The sequence below is a fragment of the Chiloscyllium plagiosum genome, unplaced genomic scaffold (genome assembly GCF_037043375.1).
Source record: "Chiloscyllium plagiosum isolate Xiang-an unplaced genomic scaffold, Cpla_swu_hap1 HiC_scaffold_39, whole genome shotgun sequence".
Lineage (NCBI taxonomy): Eukaryota > Metazoa > Chordata > Chondrichthyes > Orectolobiformes > Hemiscylliidae > Chiloscyllium > Chiloscyllium plagiosum.
This window is the reverse complement of record NW_028270177.1, coordinates 24,537,352-24,558,094: the sequence shown is the minus strand read 5'-3', so window position 1 is coordinate 24,558,094 and position 20,743 is coordinate 24,537,352. Positions and strand designations below refer to the sequence as shown.

Sequence of the window (20,743 nt, the reverse complement as noted above, 5' to 3'; positions counted from 1 at the left end):
GCCATCTGGAAAACCAGTTCGCGCATAGATCACATTACAGCTAATGGAGACAAAACTTCACTCCTAATGGATTGGGAGCAGCACTGCGAGCCACACATGGAGATGGATCAGCAGGGTCCAATAGCCATTGGCAAAGCTATTGTTAATGGTTTCAAAAAAAAATGGATGGAACCATGAAGAGAGATGCCAACCCACCAGGTAAAACAACAGAACATCACTGAACTGCAAATGGAAACTTATTTATTCAGCAACCAAACCCGAAGCCTTTAGTTCAGAGAATATCATTTGTAGAACATGTCCAAATTCCTGAACCCCATTAAGAAAACATTAATTTGATTTGGGTGAAGGTATTAGAAGTTCAACTCAGACTATGTTATCAGGCATCTGAATTAGCAAAATAGGCTACATTGGGGTGGGGAGGGCAGTATCTTGTACTTTAACATTTGTATTCACAAATCCAAATCTGGAGAGAAACCTCAAAAGGTGTCGCAATAGTTCAGTATTTCTCAACAGGAAGCACTGAAGCAAAGCCCTTGACTTCCCTGCGCTAATGACATGAGAATATAACATCCACTGGACCTGCGGTTCCTTTGACAAAGGCCAGCACATTTGCAGATCATCCAGATTTCATTGGGGGAAATCAACTTCAGTTCTCAGCCACTTCTGCAATCTACCACAATTTTAAAAAAAGTTAAACCTTCTCCTTAAAACTGAGCAGAGGATATTCAGCATTCGCTGTGGTGAAGGTCATTTGACTTTACTCAATTGTCAGCTTGGACAGTTTGCTTTGGCTGTCATTTGGCCCCAGTGCACAGGCAGGAGCTGCTCTGTTTAATTGGTAGAAAGGGCTAATTATAGAAAGCATTCTTCTGTACCAATGTACCAAAACGGAGCAGTCATTACATAAACATAAATGTATTATTCAACATAACAAACTAGACTAATATCCGGAAACGAATGTAGCACAAATCTACGAGTTGCCCTAACTCCTGCACCACTAGTCAGATCCCAATGGGAACACATTCTGTAGACTTCATCCAGCTTCAAGATGATGTACAGTCATTTTAGGGTTATTTTCTCCATCTTGGATTTGCAATGTGAATGCTTAATTACCTGGAATATCTTTCATCTACCACCAACTCACACAAAAATACTCTAACCAATTAATGACAAAGGGCTGCTTTGGTGCAGTGGCCGTGTCCCTACCTCTGGACCAGGGGGATCCAACTTCAAGTCCCATCTGCTCCAGAGGTGCATAGGATCATCTCTGAATATGTTGATCAGGAAAATGATGCAGATTTCGTATAACAAACTAAGAAAAGGTTTGTCTTTATCAGTTTTAGAGAGAAAAATAATTTTCCTGAAGTTGTGATGTGGTAGGTGCAGGAGAAGCTCCCACAGGACAAATATCTCTTGTCCAGCTCCCAAATCATGGTCACATAATGGAGTAGCGTTAGTCACTGGAACAGGGAAAGCAGAAGGGAGGTTGGGGTGATGGAAGATTTTCAAACAACTGCAGGATAGCTGCTGTCATGTAGTACTAACAGAGCTCTCTGCATGGAGCAGACTCACATCATCTCATTGACATGACTCAGGACCAGACAAAATGATAGCAAACAGGTAAGGCTTTGTCATATTTTCCACAATCATTTGTGGTTGAGAGTCATTTTGGATTTCTAAAGAATTTGCCTTTACACAATTGTACTCAAACTTCAAAACCAAGACATGTCACTATCTAAAAACCTTAAAGATCCACAATGCCTCAGAGAATAATATTATTTTGACAGCATCTCAACTATTCTATTCCTCAAATCACTAACTTGTGAAATATGAAATCATCACATCCACAGAACAGAAGAAAACACATGAATTTTAAACTGGGAATAAGCAAGGTTGCAAATCACAATGATTCCAACAGATGGAGCTGTACACCAGCATTCACTAAATAGGCTGGAGCAAAAAATCACCGTGTGTCGGTTACTGTAGGTACCAAGCCAGAGGAAAACTAATCCCCATTCCATCCATCATTAACTAAGCAACAATGGTGAACATCTTTTTTATTCCTTTCAGTTGTTTCGTAGCATTAACAAGGTAAGTCTTCCCCAAGACAGGTCAGTGGAGCTTTATCCAACAAAACTTGCTGCTGGGGCACAACATGTGACATTAGAACTAGTTACCAAAAGCTAATTCAGAGTGGCAGTCTTAAGGCACACCTTAAAGGAAAGTATGAAGTCATGGGTCACTTCAGAGGTCTAAGATCTAAACTGCTGTGGAGACGTCTCAAATGATGAAGTGATGAAAATCTGGGATGCAGAAGATGTCAGAATTGAAGGAACAAAGAGATTGTAGAAGGTTACTGAGGCTGGAGAGAGTTAGAGACAGTGAACTGTCCAAACATAGGGAGATTTGAAAATTTTAGAAATTGAAGCATTGGTGGACTGATCAGGAGGCAAGGAAGGTCAACAAATCCAGGGATGATGGGGGAAGGAGGATTTAAGGAGAGTTTGGACATGGACAGAGTTTTGGATGATTCCAGCCTGGATAAATAATGCACAGCAACGCAGAGTATAGAAAGGGAAGCATAATGTTGTTGTTGTACAAAACTACAGAAAGTAAGAGGAGGCAATGGCCCAGCGGTATTATCACTGGACAGTTAATGTCCTGGGGACTTGGGTTTGAATCACACCATGGCAGATGGTGGAATTTGAATTCAATAAAAATGTGCAATTAAGTGTCTAATGATGACCTCTAATCCAATCTTGATTGTTGGAAAAGCCCATTTGGTTCACTAATGCCCTTTAGGGAAGGAAACTGCCATCCTTACCTGGTCTGGCCTACATGTGACTCCAGGCCGACAGCAATGTGGTTGACTTTTAACTGCCCTCTGTGATGGGCAATAAATGCTGGCCTAGTCAGTGATGCCCTCATCCCGTGAATGAATTTTGAACAACTTTCAGCCTCTATCCTGGGGTATAGATCTCAATTTTTCTAAAGTTAGACTTTTATTAAAGTAGGAACTTTTTTTTAATGAAGTTAAATTAATTTTCAAAGCAATTCACATTTCTAATTTTCCATACATGGTGGCATTGGATTTGAGTTATCACTGTACAGTCCTTTTGAAAAAAAAGTCCCACCTTCACATTGAGAATACGCATCATTGTGTTGTGCGGCACCGCCCTTATGCTAAATGGGACTGACTTCAAACAGATCTAGTAACTCATCCATGAGGTGCTGTGGGCCATCAACAGCAGCAGAATTGTCTCCAGTATAATATATAAACTCATAGCCTGACATATCCCCCACTGAACCATTACCATCAAGCCAGGGGACCAACCCTGGCTCAATGCAGAGTGCAGGTATATATCAGGCATACCTAAAAATAAGGTGTCGACTTGGTGAAGCTACAAAATAGGACTACTTACATGTCAAATAATAAAAGCCGCAAGTGTTGGAGCTAAGCAATCCCACAACCAGAGGGTCAGATCTAAGCTCTGCAGTCCTGCCACATCATTCATGAATGGTGGTGGACAATTAAACCACTCACTGGAGGAGGACGTGGCACAAATACCCCCACCCACAAAGTACAAAAGAAGTGCTGAGTGGATGATCCATCTTGGCCTCCTCCAGTGGTCCCTAGCATTACAGATTCTATCTTCAGCTAATTTGATTTGCTCCACATGAAGCAGTTGAAAGCAATGGATGTTGCAAAGGCTTCAGGTCCCAACAACATTCCAACATTGAAGACTTGTGCTTTGGAACTTGCTACAACCCTAGACAACTCATCCAGAACAGCTCCAACACTGGCATGTGCCAAACAATCTGGAAAATTGCCCAGGTATTATCTATATGCAAAAAACAGGACAAATTCACCTCAGTCAATTCATGTCCCATCAGTTTATTCTTAATTATCTGTGAAGTAATGAAAGGGGTCATCACCTCTACAATAAAGTGATACATGCTTAGCAATAACCTGATCATTGACATTCAGTTTGGGTTCTGCCAGGGACACTCTACTCCTGACCATTGTATAGCCTTGGTTCAAACATCGACAAAAAGAGCTGAACTTCAGTGACTTTTCATCAAGGTTGTACTTGACAGAGTGTTTCATTGACTGGAGTCAATGGAATTCAGGAAGAAGACTCTCCGCTGGTTCAGGTCTGATCCAGTACAGAGGAAGACGGGCAGTCATCTCAGCTACAGGGCACCTCTGCAGGAGTTCCTCAGGGTAGTGTTCTAGGCCCAATCATCTCCAGCTGCTTCACCAATGACCTTCCCTTCATCATGAAGTCAGAAGTGGAGATGCTCGCTAATGATTACACAAAGTTCAACACCATTCACGATCCTCAGACGCTGAAGCAATCCACTCCAAAATACAACACGATCCAGGCTTGGACTGACAAGTAGCCAGTAACATTAACACCACAAGTGCCAGGCAATGACAATTTTCAACAAGAGAGAATTTAACAATCATCCTTCAACATTCAATAGCACTTCCATTGCTGAATTTCTTGCCACACCATTATCCTGGGAGTTACCATGGACCAGAAAGGATTGGACTAGCTACATAGAATACTGTGACTACAACAGCAGGCCACAGGCTAGAAACCCTGAGGAATGAGGCTTATGCCTGAAACATTGGTTCTCCTGCTCCTCAGATGCTGCCTGACCAGTTGAACTTTTCCAGCACCACACTCTCGACTCTAATTAGATCACATATGTTAATACAGTTTAATAAGGCAACAGAGAGGGTTGATGAGGGCAGTGCAATAAATGATGTGTACGCGGACTTATTAAAGGTGCCTGATAAAGAGCTCAATATAAGCTTGCCAACAAAGTTGAAACCTCTGGAATAAAAGTGACAGTGACACTTTTACCAAATTATCTGAGTAGTTGCGAACATGCAGAAAACAGATGCACATAAGCAATAGGCCCTCAAGCTGTTCTGGTCTTGCCCTGAATTCACTTTCCTATCTTTTGTCCTTAATTCTCAATTCCCATTTAGTTTAAGAATCTGTCTATTCCACGACCCAGCTTGTACTGCTCAGAAATGCAGGCCTTCACAAGATTCACAAGCTTTGGAAGAAAGTCCTCATTTCCACCTTTAATGGAAACCCTGAATTTTGAAATCATGTCCCAGCAGTTCTAGATTTCCCCAGTAAGGGGCAATATCCTGTCAGCATCTTCTTGGTCAAGCTTCTTTAGAATTGTAAATGTCTCAATACAGGTAGCTCAACCTCAATACAGGCTCAGTCTGCTCACCTTTGAAGATGGTCCCTTCAGCCCAGGAATCAATCGAGTGAACAGTCCCTGAACGTCCGCCAATGCAAGTATCTCCTTATGCAAGGAGAACCAGAACTGTACTCAGCATCGAAGGTGGGTTGCACTGATGCCCTGGAGAGCTGTAGAAAGACTTTCCTAAGTTTATACTCCATCCTCCTCATAATCAGTAACAACATGTCATGTGCCTTCTTGGTCACTTACTCTATCAGAGGAACCTTTTGGTCTTCATGTGGGAAGATACCCAGAGCCATCTGCACTGAAACATTCTGTAAATTGTATCACTTTAAGCACTATCTTGCTTTACTGTTCTCCTTGCCCAAGTACATAACCTCACATTTTCCCAAGTTCCTTTTCTCTGTCCACTCACAAACTATCGATATCCCTTTGCACCTTCTATATGACTTGCTTTCCTGCCCACTTTGAAACAGGTTGGCTCAAAACACAGTCAGACCTCTCCTCCGAATCACTAACATAGATCATAAATGGTTGAGGCTTCCACATTGATCCCTGTAGCACTTTAGTTAGTTTGCCAAATGCCCATTTACCCAAGTCATTTTTAAAAGAAATTAATAAATAAGGTATCCAAGCCTCTAACCATGTTAATAAATTACTTTTAACAGCATGAGTTCTCATCTTGTACAGTTAACAATATAAGGCACTTTATTGATCACTGTTTGAAATCCAAATGCAGTCGATCTACAGGTTCCCCTTTGTTTATCTTGTTAGTTACATCATGAATTAACTGTAATAGTGGTAGATATAAAAACGAAGAGATACTATAAAATAAAGCATTAATTTCAAAAAGAGGAACAGGAGCAGAGAGGACGGGGTATATCTGCACAAGTTGCTCAAAGATGGACAATCAGTTTCAGAAAGTTCTTTTCAACTTTCCCTTACTGTACTTGTTGACTATCTGTCTCGTGCCAGTAGTTAGCCGTAGATGGAGTTTACCAGTGGCTTTGGGCTGCATTCACAAGCAACCTGACTCCAAGAAGACACAGTCCCGAAGAGCCGAGTGCCACCACCGGCCTCACACCATCCCCGGGCTCAGTTTCAGAAAATCTTTAAAAAGGCACATGCAGTCCCAAGCTTCGACAATTAAGGCGTGGAAGATAACAAAAAAAAACTTTATAACTGGTTTGGTCGCAAAGGCAAATTAATTTAGGTACACAGTGTGAGGAGATACCATGATCAGAAAGAGGTACTCAACAAGAGCAGACTTTTTGAATTTCTAGGACAAATTGCTCTTCAGCAAGTTGCCCTCTGCATCTAAACAAGTTATCCCTTGACTGGGACAGTGTCCAATTCATTACTGTACTTCAGGAAAGGTGGCAAGGCTTTGTGGAAGGTGCAGCAAAGTAGAGGAATAGGAACAAGGGAACACAGGGAACTTGGGATGCTTGTCCACAGATCACTGAAAGCAGCAACAAATGTTAATAGTGTGGCCAAAGCAGCATATGGGGACCCTTGCCTTTATCAGTTCTAGATTATAAGAGCAGGGAGGTCATGTTGAAGCTGGATAGAACTTTGCTTGGGCCACAGCTGGAGCACTGTATGCAGCTCTAGTCACCATTCGATAGAAGGATCTGATTGCACTGGGGCAGGGGGCAGCAGGGTGCAGAGGAGATACACCAACATGTTGCCTAGGGTGGAACGGTTTATCTGGGAAGAGAATCTGGTTAGGGCTCAGGCTGGTTTATTCAGACCAGAGGATGCTGAAAGGAGACCTGACTGAAGTGTTCAGATTGAAGGGCATGGACAGGGTGGGTAGGAAGCCGTTGCTCCTCTTAGTTAAAAACCCAATAACAGTGGGGCATCATCTTAACGGTGAAGGGCAGAAAGTTTAGAGGAGATTTGAGGGAACATTTGTTTTACCTAGAGGATGGTGGGGGCCTGGAATCACTGCCTGGGAGGGCAGTTCAAGTGGAAAACCTCACAATCTTTAAAAAGTACTGCGATGAGCACTTGAAATGTAATAACATTGGAGGCTATGCTGGAACTTGGGACAAATTTAGATTTAAGAGTAACTTTTTTTGTCAGTGCAAACGTGATTGGCTAAAGGGCCTGTTGTGTACTGAAGGATTCTGTGAATACGACATTCAGTTCAGTGCACAGATTGGAATAAATGAGGCTGCTTTCCTTTGATAAGTTTGAGAGGCATTTTGGTGGAAGTGCTCAAAATCAGGAGTTGTCTGGACAAAGGAGATAGTGAGAAACTGTTCCCACTAACAGAGAGCTGAGAACACAGAGGTAAGGAGATTGGTAAAAGAACTGTCGGCAACAACTAGGGTAACTCTCTACACGTGTGGTTAAAAACTGTTATGCACTGCCTAAAGGGTGTGGAGGCAGATTCAAAGGGAACTGGATAAGCATCTATTAATGAACGCTGAACCTTTACAAGAGAATAGTTTGTTGAAATGCACCTTTATCTCAAACTAAAGCAGAGAAGTCAGTTAAACACTTTAGCTTGGAGACATGCCCATGCGAGCTGGTTGCTACGGGGGAGTGAAATTCATACAGAAACACTTGAAGTGACAGGTATCAGTTTCACCATCATTTCACAGCATCTCAGAAAAAATAAGGACAGCTTCTTTTTGAGACAGAAATGCTAGAGCTTCTGCTGTGGAAAACGAGGAGGAACTGTCTCTGTGTTAACAAGCAAGCAAGGTGCTTGGTGAGATTTCGCTTTCCCCTCAGACAGGAACATAGCAGACAGGACTACAGGTGGTTTAAGAAACAAGGAATCACCTAGATGTAGTCTTGCCAACAGTATTCATATTTAGCAAAGCTCAGACAGAGTGGAGTAAATGTTGAGGGACACAAGAAGTTTCGACCTGACGTAGCCGGGAGAAACGTATGCCTGCTGAGGCACTGAGACTAACTGGGGGAATGTCCCTGTAAATCCCATACAGCTGCTGCAAATACAGCACTCAGTAAAAAGGGTTTGTAAGACAACATAGGTTTGTTAATATAAAACTTACATTTCACACTAGTTTAAAGCATTAGTTGCCTGTTAATTACTATTTAATTTGTGTTGATTTTCATTTGTTACAGTAAAAGTCTTGAAACATGAAATCGTTGTTGGTCGGTGGGAAACTGATCTCTTCAGAATTTGTTGGTCTACCCGGGATCATGACACGTTGGAAAGAAAAAGAATTGCAGAATTACAGGGCAAGGGTGAAGGAGTAGGAGGAGCTAAATGCACTTGCAGAGAATCAGTACAGGTTCAATGGGCTGAATGGCCACTTTCTGTGCTGTAACCGTTCAGCATTCCACTAAATTGCACTTATGTTTCTCTTCTCTACTGTAGGTCCTGGAGGCTCATTATATGGCAGGAAATTTACAACACACCAACTTCAATGCTTGATCCATAAGAACTGAAGGTCCCCTCCCTCCTCCATTGCCGGGAACCAGCTCAGACATGTAAAACTGCTGAGGGTTCATTTGATTCTGTGATAGCACACTGAAAGTGGGTTCAAATCCCATGCCAGAACTTTATCACATAATCCAAGCTAGCATTTCAGTGCAGCACACAGCGAGTGCTGTATTGTTAGAAATGGCATCTTTCAAATGAAATTAGAAACACCACAACACTATTCAAAGAGAAGGGAGCCCTCCCTGATGTTTTGGACAACAGTTAACCCTGAAACCGACACAAGAGCAAACAAATATGTCACTAATTGCTTTGCTGTTGATTGGGGTTGTCTAATATAAATTGACTCATGTGATCAATGATAATTTGTCTAAAAAATAGATAATCTGGTCAAAAGTTCTTTGTGACATCTTTGGGCATATTAAAGACTGGTCTTTGAGCTGAGGAAAAATGGCTTCTTCTACATTTTGTTTTTGGCATCTCACATCTTACAAAGCTTACATCTCTTCCTGCGTTCAAACCAAAATTTTCAATTTGTGCTTTTTATCATTTCAAGTTTACAAACAAGTGCTCAACCCATTCAATTTGACCTGATTTATTGTAGTCACATGTACCTAAGTACAGTGAAAAGTTTTGTTTTGCGAGCCATACAGCCAGATCACAGCAAACAAGAACATACAGATCATAGGATGTGGAGACAGAGCGAGGCATACAGTGTTACACTGCACAGGAGGGGCGCAAAGCAAGATCAACGTTATTTGAAGTTAGAGAGGTCCATTCAGCGGTTGAATAACAGCAGGGAAGAAGCTGTTCTTGAACCTGTTGGCACATGCATTCCAGCTTCGTATCTTCTGACTGACGGAAGAGATTTGAAGAGAGTATTACCGGGGTGGGAGGGATCTTTGATAATGCTGGCAGCCTTTAAGCAACAACAAGAAATGTAAATGGAGTCCATGGGTGGGAGGTTGGCCTCTGTGATATTCTGGGTCATGCGCACACCTTCTGTGGTTTCTTACGGTCCTGGGCAGAGCACTTGCCATATGCACACAGATAGAATGCTTCAAGTAAGCAATTAAATCAAGCAATGCTAGATGTTAACTGGCTGGAAAAATGAATCAAATCTACATCTCGAAGGAGAGGATAGCAAATATTTGGGAACATACTGTGGGTCAAACTATAGCACATGGACTGCAGTAGTTCAAGGAGGTCGATCACCACCATCTGCTCAAGGAAACTAGGGATGGGCAATAAATGCTGGCCCAGTCAGCGATGCCCATGGCCCGTGAGCAAATCAGAAATAAGGACATTCAACAATGACCAGGAAAAGCGAAGTACAACTTAAGGGCAAACTAACATAATTTATTACAGGATATATTCACCTTCATGCCTCCATTAGATTTGAAGCAAATTTTACCTGGGCCAGCATGACATGGTTTTATGGGATTACAAAGTGGTGATCAGTAAGGTACAGTTAAACATATGTGGAAGGCAATGTGTTTGGTACGTGCAGTCTCCTTCTGTTTTGCTGCAAGACACGCTGAACCAGGTCTTAAAACAATAAGTAGAGAGTACATGGATGCATTGAGCAAATTCAGTGCCAGCAACACTTTCACAGAGCAACGGCATTGGCCTGAGCTTCTTAAACACTACCTCTACCCAGAGAGCCACATCCTGAACAATGAATTTATACAAGTTAAAAAGACACTGAATTAAAACTTTTAATCTTTGCACTCACCAGGATAGTCACAAAAGGTTCAAACTTCAAAGGTAATCTAATCTAAGCTAAAGTAACAACAATTTAGACATGAATGAGAACAAGGGTACTGATGCAACATAAATTGTTCTTCTCTTGGATATTTAATACTCCTGCATTTATCTTGATGAGTACAAGGTTAAAAGCTATGATATCCTCTTTTCTTTTTCCCTAGCAATACTCAAGTTCTAGGTTACCAAGTTGACACCACAGTGATTTGACACCTGTCTGATCTGACCTCTCACCTAGTTAGGTATGAGGTAAAATGGTAGTCTTTTGCTTAGAAGCATACCCATGACTCATAAGACCGCATGCATCAAAGATTTTGAAGCAGTTACTGCATTGGAATATGCAATGATTCTAACAAGGTGAGCCAGGTGGACCTCATAGAATAGGAATTCCCTGACTGGATTAGATTAACATCCCCAATGAGGGAGCCCAGGCTGACAGGTAAGAACAAGAGTGGCAGGAAGTGCCAGCAACACTTTCACAGAGCAACGGCATTGGCCTGAGCTGAGAACTGGGTCTTAGGGATCAGTTTCAAGGATTCTGCACGTGTAAATAGAGGATGACTTGGTGATGGGATACCAACCACTGTGGAATTATTTCAGTGGCAACGAGAGCAAAGCACATTCCTGAAGAAATTCGCTTGCAGCAGTCATCTTTGAGTTGAGGGTAACCATTTCTGGCATCATGCTGTTATTTGGGAAGCTTGAATAATTTGATCCTGTTGAAGACTGGGCCCAGAATGTGAAAGGAATTAGTTATTTTTTTCCAGGCAAATGACATTGGGGCAGATGAAAAGAAATGAGCAAATCTCCCGACAGCTTGTGGACCAGCAGCCTTTTTGTTCTTGGGAGCTTGACCTTCCCTGAGGCATCATATACAAAAACATTTCAAAAGTTGATGGATTTAGTTAAGGAATATTACAACCCCAAGGCTCCTCTAATTCTGAGTTGCTATTGGTTTTACACTCAATTTGAGAATCAGACAAATCCTTATCGGGATTTTTGACTATGTTAAGACAACTGGCAGAGGCATATGTCTTTGGTTAAATCTTTGACGAGATGCCGAGAGACCGTTTGGTATGTGGGATTAATGATGTAACCATGCAAAAGCGCTACTAGCTGAAACCCAACTGGACTTCAAACAGGTACTAAACTGGCTTTATCATTGGAAAATGGAGAACATAAGTTGCAGGGTATTTTGATGGAAATAGACACTCTTGCCAGTCTGACTGAGTTTGGGGAACACCACTTGAGTGAAGGCAATTGCATAGCCTCACTCAGGACACACCCTGAACAGAGGGACTCTTGGTCAGTCCACAGCAAAACCCCAAAACAAAGCTGAGCCTTAGCCAAATGGTAAAATTTTTGTCTGGATCCGGCCAGCAAGACACTAGTTGCTACCGATATGTGGATTCGAGACAGAAAAGGAATCCCATCGGACCTTAATTGAGTAAGAGAACTCAGAGGCCAGTATCCAGGAGAGTACACACGTTGAAAACGCCACCTCCCTCTGGTTTGGAACAGTTAAATTGCTTGGATCATTCAACCAATCAAAATAAACTCTGGCGAAATGATCACCCAGTTCTAATGGAATTCGATACCAGTGCAGCCTTTTCAGTGATTACAGAACCAACCTTTAACAAAATTCACTCTGGACTCCAACACTGAAGTTCCACCAATATCTTACAGCTGAAAGATTGTAATAATAACAGGCCCCAAAACCCCTGATAAATCTATTAAAAGAGGACAAGTCTGTGGCACCCATAGCTTCAGGCTGAATTTAGCAGTGGACTCTCATACTAAATCTGTATAATTACAAGTTGGAACACTGTCCGGAAGGTCAAGTAGCAAATGTGAATGCCTTGAGCAACCTTCCACTGGCATATGCACCAAAAATGGTACCACCACAGGAAGAGTTGGTAATGGCTGCAAATTTTCTGGCTATGCTTCCAGCCACAGCTGACAATATCAGAGTTTGGGTGCAGAAAACTCCAGTCCAGGCAAAATTGAACCAGCTGGTGGTGATGGGGGAAACCAAAGGGCCATCACTACCAGAACTGAAACCTTGTTGGACCCAGACAGACCAGATCCTAGGGGAGCACAGCATATCATTATAGGGAGCAAGAGTGATTGTCCCGAGCAAAGGTCACCTCCAGATCCTGGCTGATCTCCAACAGGGTCATCCAGAGGTTTCCAAAATGAAGATGTTGGCAAGAAGTTATCTCTGGTGACCAGGATTGGATGTAGAGATAGCTGTGTTAGTGGGCAGTGCCCAGAATGCCAACAAGGTCAAAAATTACTGCCTGCAGCACCCACCTCCCCGTTCATAGGAATGTCCAGATAAACCCTGGACTCAGTTACATGTTGACAATGTAGGTCCTTTCATGGTCTCGGTGCTCTTAGTCATTGTGGGCACCGCTGAAAATGGTTGGACATGCAGGGAGTCATTCATTCATCAAACACAGGATCAACAATAGAAAAACTGCACCATCTTTTGCAGTACACGGACTCTCAGAAGTGTTCTTCACAAATAACAGGCCATCGTTTACCAGCAGGGAATCTGAATATTTCCTAAAATCAAATGGCATTCAACAATAAAGGACAGCTCCATACCATCCATTATCTAATAGTCTGGCAAACAGAGCAGTCTAAATTTTGAAGGCAGGCTTAAAGAAACAGCCTGCAGCTTCACTAGACTGTCCTGGTTCCTATTTGATTATAGGACCACCCTTCATGCAACTATAGGGATAGCTCCAACAGAGTTGCTAATGGGGAGAAGCTTCTGCACCAGGTTAAATCTGATCTTCTTGGACCTGGGGTTGGCAGGGGCGGTGAAATAGCATCACGAGCACCAATGCCAGACACAGGATTCTGCTAAGTGAAAGACAGTTTACTTCAGGGATGAGGTTTGGTGTAGGAATCAAACATTGCTGGAAAAGGCAGTATTTATTGTCCTGGAGATAGAATACCCTCTACCAACTCAGCAATAAGAGATAGCCACTTGACAGTCCACCATAGCAGGTAAACTGATGAATTTCTATGTGAATCACATCCTAGCCACAGCTAGCTAAACAGCAGCTGCGTCGACTAATCATTTATTGTCGAGGTTCAGGCTTCAATTGAGGAAGAATGAAACTTGCATTTATGTAGCACCCATTGTGATCAGGGCTTTTGACCAGATATTCAAAGCCTCGTCAATCAGAGAACCCACACCCAGCTCTACCTTCCCTTCCTGACAGGCTTCCAGAAGATGTCACTTGACAATGGAGATCAGGAATTTTGTTCAACATTTCCTAGCTTATGTTGGTGATCATTGAAGCAAAATATCATATTAACCTGTCTACTGGCTAGCTAAAGTTAAAAATGTGCTAAAATTAAACAATGTCCCATTCATTAGAAATTTGATATTTGAAGCCTCATTTTGAACAACTGTACAAATGAGTCACATAAAACTGTCCGGAGGGAGGGGAAAAAATCTACTCTAGGGCACTGTGGAGCTTCTAGAATACTTGCAGAGAAATTCATTCCTGGCTATACATCTTTTACAAACTCAATATGCAGCTCAGGAAAGCTGCAATGAATTTGTAACCTCACCCATCCATAACTGTCTTTTGTGGCTCTTCCCCTCCTATTGACAATCTAGGAGGAATCAAATCAATTTGATAAATGACTTTCTAAAGGGTTGTGGTCTTGGTATTCAATCATAATAAGGGAGGCAGAGATTAACAGGAACTTAATATTCAACAGCAGCAATCAATGGAAAGTCCAATTCTTGTCCATCAATTGAAACTTGCCACCTCGTTCAAACCAGTAGCAAGTCAACTCAGTTTTTCATAAGTTTTAGCGACTTGTAGTATTTCTTTTCGAATCAGTGCCTAACGGAGATTTGCATTATCGGCCCAATGGGTGGGGCAGAAGTCATGTGTAATAGTAAATAGTAAATAGTAAATAGTAAATACTTTTATCAACAAGATGATTGTTTCCAGGAAGGCAATACTGTGTGATCAAAAGGTCTCATATCTATGTACATTGCAGTGATGGATAATACAAGTGCTATGCGGGGTAGCGTGCACCAAACAGAATTCAATGGGGGCAGTGTACTTCCTGCACTGTACCAATGTATCTCCTCCAAAACTATGATCTGTCAAATCCCATTGACACGTATCTCAAAGTCCCACCAGCCTCCCCTCTGCCACTGTCACCAGTCCTTCTGTCTCCACTGGCTCTCAATCTTCACAAAACTTCACAGCTTGTGTTTCTTTCAGTGTATTCCCTCACGTCTGTCTTACCCCCTCCAACATGAAGTACTGAAACATCAGAACCCTGATGCTCAAGTTTCCTGCCTTTGGATAATGGCAAGATGAAAACCAGCTGATCAGCGGGAAAAAATGGGCATCTTCAAAAACAAAATGAGACGAGTGGGTTCAGAACCAAGTTCTCCAGGAGAGTGAATGAGCCACATAAACCACTCCGAGTTTACAAATCTCCATCAGAGTGCTCGGAACATGGCTCAACTGGCCACTTGGAGAACTCGAGCCACTCAGCAGCTTTGTTTGCCTGGTCAACAAGGAAGCATTCTACCTTACCTTGCTAACAATTGCTTCTCAGGGTTGGAGCTGATTGATGAGAAATATCAATCTATTCCTCGGCCTCAGATATCACAGAGCTGGCGGCACTCGGTCTTTGGTTGCAGAAATTGCGGTGCAGAGAACGTATACCCAAGTAAAGCCTGGAATTAGTTTTGGGTCAGCGAAGTAATAGATGGACTGGGTGGGTCGCCTTGGGAGGAAGAACTGGACAGGCGGGTTCGCTGGGGTTGAGAAGAGTAAAAGAAAACTTGATTGAAATGTATATGATCCTGAGGGGTCTTGACAAGATTGCCGTGGAAAGGGTGTTCCCTCACTACGTTGAGCCTGAAACCTAGGTTGTCTGGTTAAAAACAAAGGTTCGTCTGTTTAAACAGAGGTGAGACAAAATCATTTTGGACAAAGTGGCACAAGTCTTTTGAACGTTCTTCCTGAAAAGGCGGTAGAGGCAGAGTCTTTGTTCTTAAGGCAGAGGTAGACAAATTCCTGGTAAAGAAGGGTGATCGTTTCTCGGGGTAGCTCGAATGAGGATTTCAGGCTGCAGTTAGATCAGCTGGGATCTTATTAAATGGTAGGTCAAGCTGGAGGAGCTATTCCTGCTTCTCTGCCTTACACTCTTACAGGGTAGTGCTTAAAATCTAGCTTACAGCTAGAAGAAATTTATAATCATGTACTGAACAGGAACATAAAACACAAGTTACAGTGTACAAGCACAAAACCTAACACAAAAAGTTTGCTTTCAAAACATCAAAGCTCACAAAAGGCTTTGTATCCCCAGAAGGCACTAAAATGCTCATTTATTACGGTTGTTGCAAAGACAGTGGTACGGGAACCATCAGTCTCCAGCTTCAAATTTACTCACCACCCTCTTTTCTCTGAAGTCAATGCCAACTGTGGTGATGAACTTGGAGTTGAATTTGGCATCAGTGTATTGATAGAGGAAGCTGGTTTTCCCGACTCCTGAATCTCCCAGGGCTAGGAATTTGATGAGGTAATCGTAGTCTCCATCAGACATAGTGAAAACTTAACGCTGACCTGCAATGAAGAAAAGGATGGTTGGACAGAGACATTGACTCAAACAAAAAAGGTGACCAGGCTTTCTTCCTACCTGCCCATACCAACCACCTCTTCAAAATACAGAGCAACATCGATTATCAAGGTGGATGGGGAGTAATTTGCTCAGAAAGAAGCCATACTGAACATGATCATGTAAAAAAGCATGTTTACAGAGTTTTTATTTCATTCAATTGATAAAATGTGTACGAACACTGAATATCGCTTAAAAATTCATTCAATTTTACAAATAAAATCACTTCTTGGCTAAATTTTGTCTGAATTCTGAAATTTTTGCTGACATTTTTCTTGGTTTTGTCCCAGTCCTCGCCGACAGCCGCGATCTTTCTGCTCGGTGTTGTCCTGCCGTCTGGACTAACCAAGTGTTGTCCCTCCCTCCTCAGTGACCGCCGAGTCCTTAGAGAGAGAGAGGCGCAAAGTACAGGGGGGACACGACAGAAAGGGAAGATGTTTTCACTGACTTCAGTTTCCATCCTCTCATCAATTTTTTTAAGAGGGTAATGTTTTCCTCATGTTTCCCCCTGCCGTCTTTTCACCATCCCTCCAGACCTACCCCTCTCTGAGGATGAAATATCAGTCCTCAGCAGAGGCCTCACCTTCATTCCCCTACGCTCTCGGATTAACGAGTTCAACATGCGGCGAGACATCGAACAATTCTTCCGCCGCCTTCGCCTCCACGCCTACTTCTTCAACCAAGATTCTTGCCCACCCTCTGACGACCCCTTCTCCCGCCCCTCCAACACACCCCATCCACCTGGTCACCCCGTGCTGGCCTCTTACCCGCCCTCGATCTCTTCATAGCCAACTGCCGCCACGACATTAACCGCCTCAACTTCTCCACCCCTCTCACCCACTCCAACCTCTCACCCTCGGAACATGCAGCCCTCCACTCCCTCTGTTCCAACCCCAACCTCACTATCAAACCAGCAGACAAGGGGGGCGCGGTAGTAGTTTGGCGCACCGATCTTTACACCGCTGAGGCTAAACGCCAGTTCACGGACACCTCCTCCTACTGCCCCCTTGACCATGACCCCACCTCCCACTACCAAACCATCATCTCCCAGACCATCCAGAACCTCATCACCTCAGGGGATCTCCCATCCACCGCCTCCAACCTCATAGTCCCACAACCCCGCACCGCCCGTTTCTACCTCCTGCCCAAACTCCACAAACCTGACTGCCCCGGTCGACCCATTGTCTCAGCCTGCTCCTGCCCCATCGAACTCATCTCTGCATACCTCGACACGGTCCTGTCCCCTTTAGTCCAAGAACTCCCCACCTACGTTCGGGACACTACCCACGCCCTCCACCTCCTCCATGATTTTCACTTCCCCGGTCCCCAACGCCTTATCTTCACCATGGACATCCAGTCCCTGTACACCTCCATCCCCCATCACGAAGGACTTAAAGCCCTCCGCTTCTTTCTTTCCCGCCGTACCGACCAGTACCCTTCCACTGACACCCTCCTTCGACTGACTGAACTGCTCCTCACCCTGAACAACTTCTCTTTCCAAACCTCCCACTTCCTCCAAACCAAAGGAGTAGCCATGGGCACCCGCATGGGCCCCAGCTATGCCTGCCTCTTCGTAGGATATGTGGAACAGTCCATCTTCCGCAGCTACACTGGCACCACCCCCCACCTTTTCTTCCGCTACATCGATGACTGTATCGGCACTGCCTCGTGCTCCCACGAGGAGGTTGAACAGTTCATCCACTTCACCAACACCTTCCACCCCGACCTCAAATTCACCTGAACCGTCTCAGACTCCTCCCTCCCCTTCCTAGACCTTTCCATTTCTATCTCGGGTGACCGAATCAACACGGACATTTACTATAAACTGACAACTCCCACAGCTACCTAGACTACCTGCCCCCTGTAAAAACGCCATCCCATATTCCCAATTCCTTCGTCTCCGCCGCATCTGCTCCCAGGAGGACCAGTTCCAAAACTGTAAAACCCAGATGGCCTCCTTCTTCAAGGACCGCAATTTCCCGTGAGACAAAAAACGACGATGCCCTCCACCGCATCTCTTCCACTTCCTGCTCCACCGCCCTTGAGCCCCGCCCCTACAACCGCCACCAGGACAGAACCCCACTGGTCCTCACCTACCACCCCACCAACCTCCGTGTACAACATATCATCCACCGTCATTTCCGCCACTTCCAAACGGACCCCACCACCAGGGATATATTTCCCTCCCCTCCCCTATCAGCGTTCCAAAAAGACCACTCCCTCCGTGACACCCTCGTAAGGTCCACACTCCCCACCAACCCAACCTCCACTCCTGGCACCTTCCCCTGCAACCGCAAGAAATGCAAAACTTGCGCCCACACCACCCCCCTTACTTCCCTCCAAGGCCCCAAGGGATACTTCCATATCCGCCACAAATTCCCCTGCACCTCCACACACATCATCTATTGCATCCGCTGCACCCGATGTGGCCTCCTCTATATTGGGGAGACAGGCCGCCTACTTGCGGAACGTTTCAGAGAACACCTCTGGGACACCCGGACCAACCAACCCAACCACCCCATAGCCCAACACTTTAACTCCCCCTCCCACTCCACCAAGGACATGCAGGTCCTTGGACTCCTTCATCGCCAGACCATGGCAACATGACGGTTGGAGGAAGAGCGCCTCATCTTCTGCCTGGGAACCCTCCAACCACAAGGGATGAACTCAGATTTCTCCAGTTTCCTCATTTCCCCTCCCCCCACCTTTTCTCAGTCAAATCCCTCGAACTCAGCACTGCCTTCCTAACCTGCAATCTTCTTCCTGACCTCTCCGCCTCCACCCCCACTCCGGCCTATCACCCTCACCTTGACCTCCCTCCACCTATCGCATTTCCAACGCCCCTTCCCCAAGTCCCTCCTCCCTACCTTTTATCTTAGCCTGCTGGACACACTTTCCTCATTCCTGAAGAAGGGCTTATGCCCGAAATGTCGATTCTCCTGTTCCTTGGATGCTGCCTGACCTGCTGCGCTTTTCCAGCAACACATTTTCAGCTCATGTTTCCCCTCGTCAAGTTTTCCTCCTGTTTATTTTCATGTGTGCTAACTCACTACGATTTGCTCTCCCTCATCAAAAAAAAAAGTTACACTAAATTTTGTCAGATACTGAACTACTTTTCGTTTGGAAAAATAAGTCCCGTCACGGGATAACGGAAACGAAAAGTGAGAATTCATTTTTTGACATAACTCTGGGGAATGAGCTGAGGAGAAAAAGTGTTGGGTTTGCAAATCGGAGCGAGTCAATGTTGAGAGGGAATTTTGCTGTTAGAGCGCACAGCTCAGGCTTGCACATATGTTGTTCTTGTGTGTTCACAGTCACAAATCTTTGTCCTCAGGGAGAATAAGTAACAGAGAGCCTTTTTATAAAAAGTGTAAGACTTAACTCTAATGTCACGTCTCAAATATATATTTGAAATTATTTATTGATTTAAGCATATTTGCATCTATATTCCTGTCCAGATTTACAGAATAATGCATTAAATGGATGAGGAATAGAATTTTGCTACTTCAGTTGAAATGCATGTACAGGGACCTTGAGATCTTGTTTGGATAATCCGAAATTCAGATAATTGATGTTCGATAACCGAGATTGTTCTGTACATAGCAACTGGTTTTCCCATTGATACTCACACAGTGATATCTCCAGTAGCCAAACAGATGACCAAAGATGGAGATCAGGAATTGGTAAATAAGGCACATTTCCCAAGGATGGAGTTGAGTACAATTTAAGTGCATTCACAAGTATTAATTCTGAATAAACACTGATTGATAGCAAAGAGAGATGGTCATCAGCAATCCAGTTATCTAGAGAAAGAGAAAAAATGCCTGCCAGCAACCTAGCTTCAAAAATGCAAGAACTCTCCAGCGGTCTCCTCTCCACTGCTACCTCACAGCACCAGGGACCCAGGTTTGATTCCACTCTCTGGGGTCTGTCTGTGTGGAGTTTGCACAGTCTCCCCGTGGCTGCATAGGTTTCCTCCCACAGTCCAAAGATCCGATAGGAAGGAGACCAGAATTGCATGCAATATTCCAACAGTGGCCTAACCAATGTCCTGTACAGCCGCAACATGACCTCCCAACTCCTGTACTCAATACTCTGACCAATAAAGGAAAGCATATCAAACGCCTTCTTCACTATCCTATCTACCTGCGACTCCACTTTCAAGGAGCTGTGAACCTGCACTCCAAGGTCTCTTTGTTCAGCAACACTCCCTAGGACCTTACCATTAAGTGTATAAGTCCTGCTAAGATTTGCTTTCCCAAAATGCAGCACCTCGCATTTATCTGAATTAAACTCCAACGGGCCACTTCTCAGCCCATTGGCCCATCTGGTCCAGATCTTTTGAAAGTGGAGTTGCAGGTAGATAGGATAGTGAAGAAGGTATTTGGTATGCTTTCCTTTATTGGTCAGAGTATTGAGTACAGGAGTTGTGAGGTCATGTTGCGGCTGTACAGGACATTGGTTAGGCCACTGTTGGAATATTGCGTGCAATTCTGGTCTCCTTCCTATCGGAAAGATGTTGTGAAACTTGAAAGGGTTCAGAAAAGATTTACAAGGATGTTGCCAGGGTTAGAGGATTTGAGCTATAGGGAGAGGCTGAACAGGCTGGGGCTGTTTTCCCCGGACCGTCGGAGGCTGAGGGGTGACCTTATAGAG

At 44.0% G+C, this 20,743-nt stretch overlaps 1 protein-coding gene across 6 annotated transcripts in view; it reads right to left on the bottom strand.

Moving 5' to 3' along the window:
* Nucleotides 1-20,743, bottom strand: part of rab27a (RAB27A, member RAS oncogene family) — a 131,116-nt gene that overhangs the window by 21,795 nt on the left and 88,578 nt on the right. For all 6 annotated transcript variants that reach the window (XM_043677506.2, XM_043677504.2, XM_043677502.2 and 3 more), the window contains one exon: nt 15,863-16,035. In XM_043677506.2, coding sequence (XP_043533441.1) covers nt 15,863-16,015 — 153 coding nt within the window. In that variant the 5' untranslated portion in view covers nt 16,016-16,035. The remainder of the gene's footprint in view (nt 1-15,862; nt 16,036-20,743) is intronic.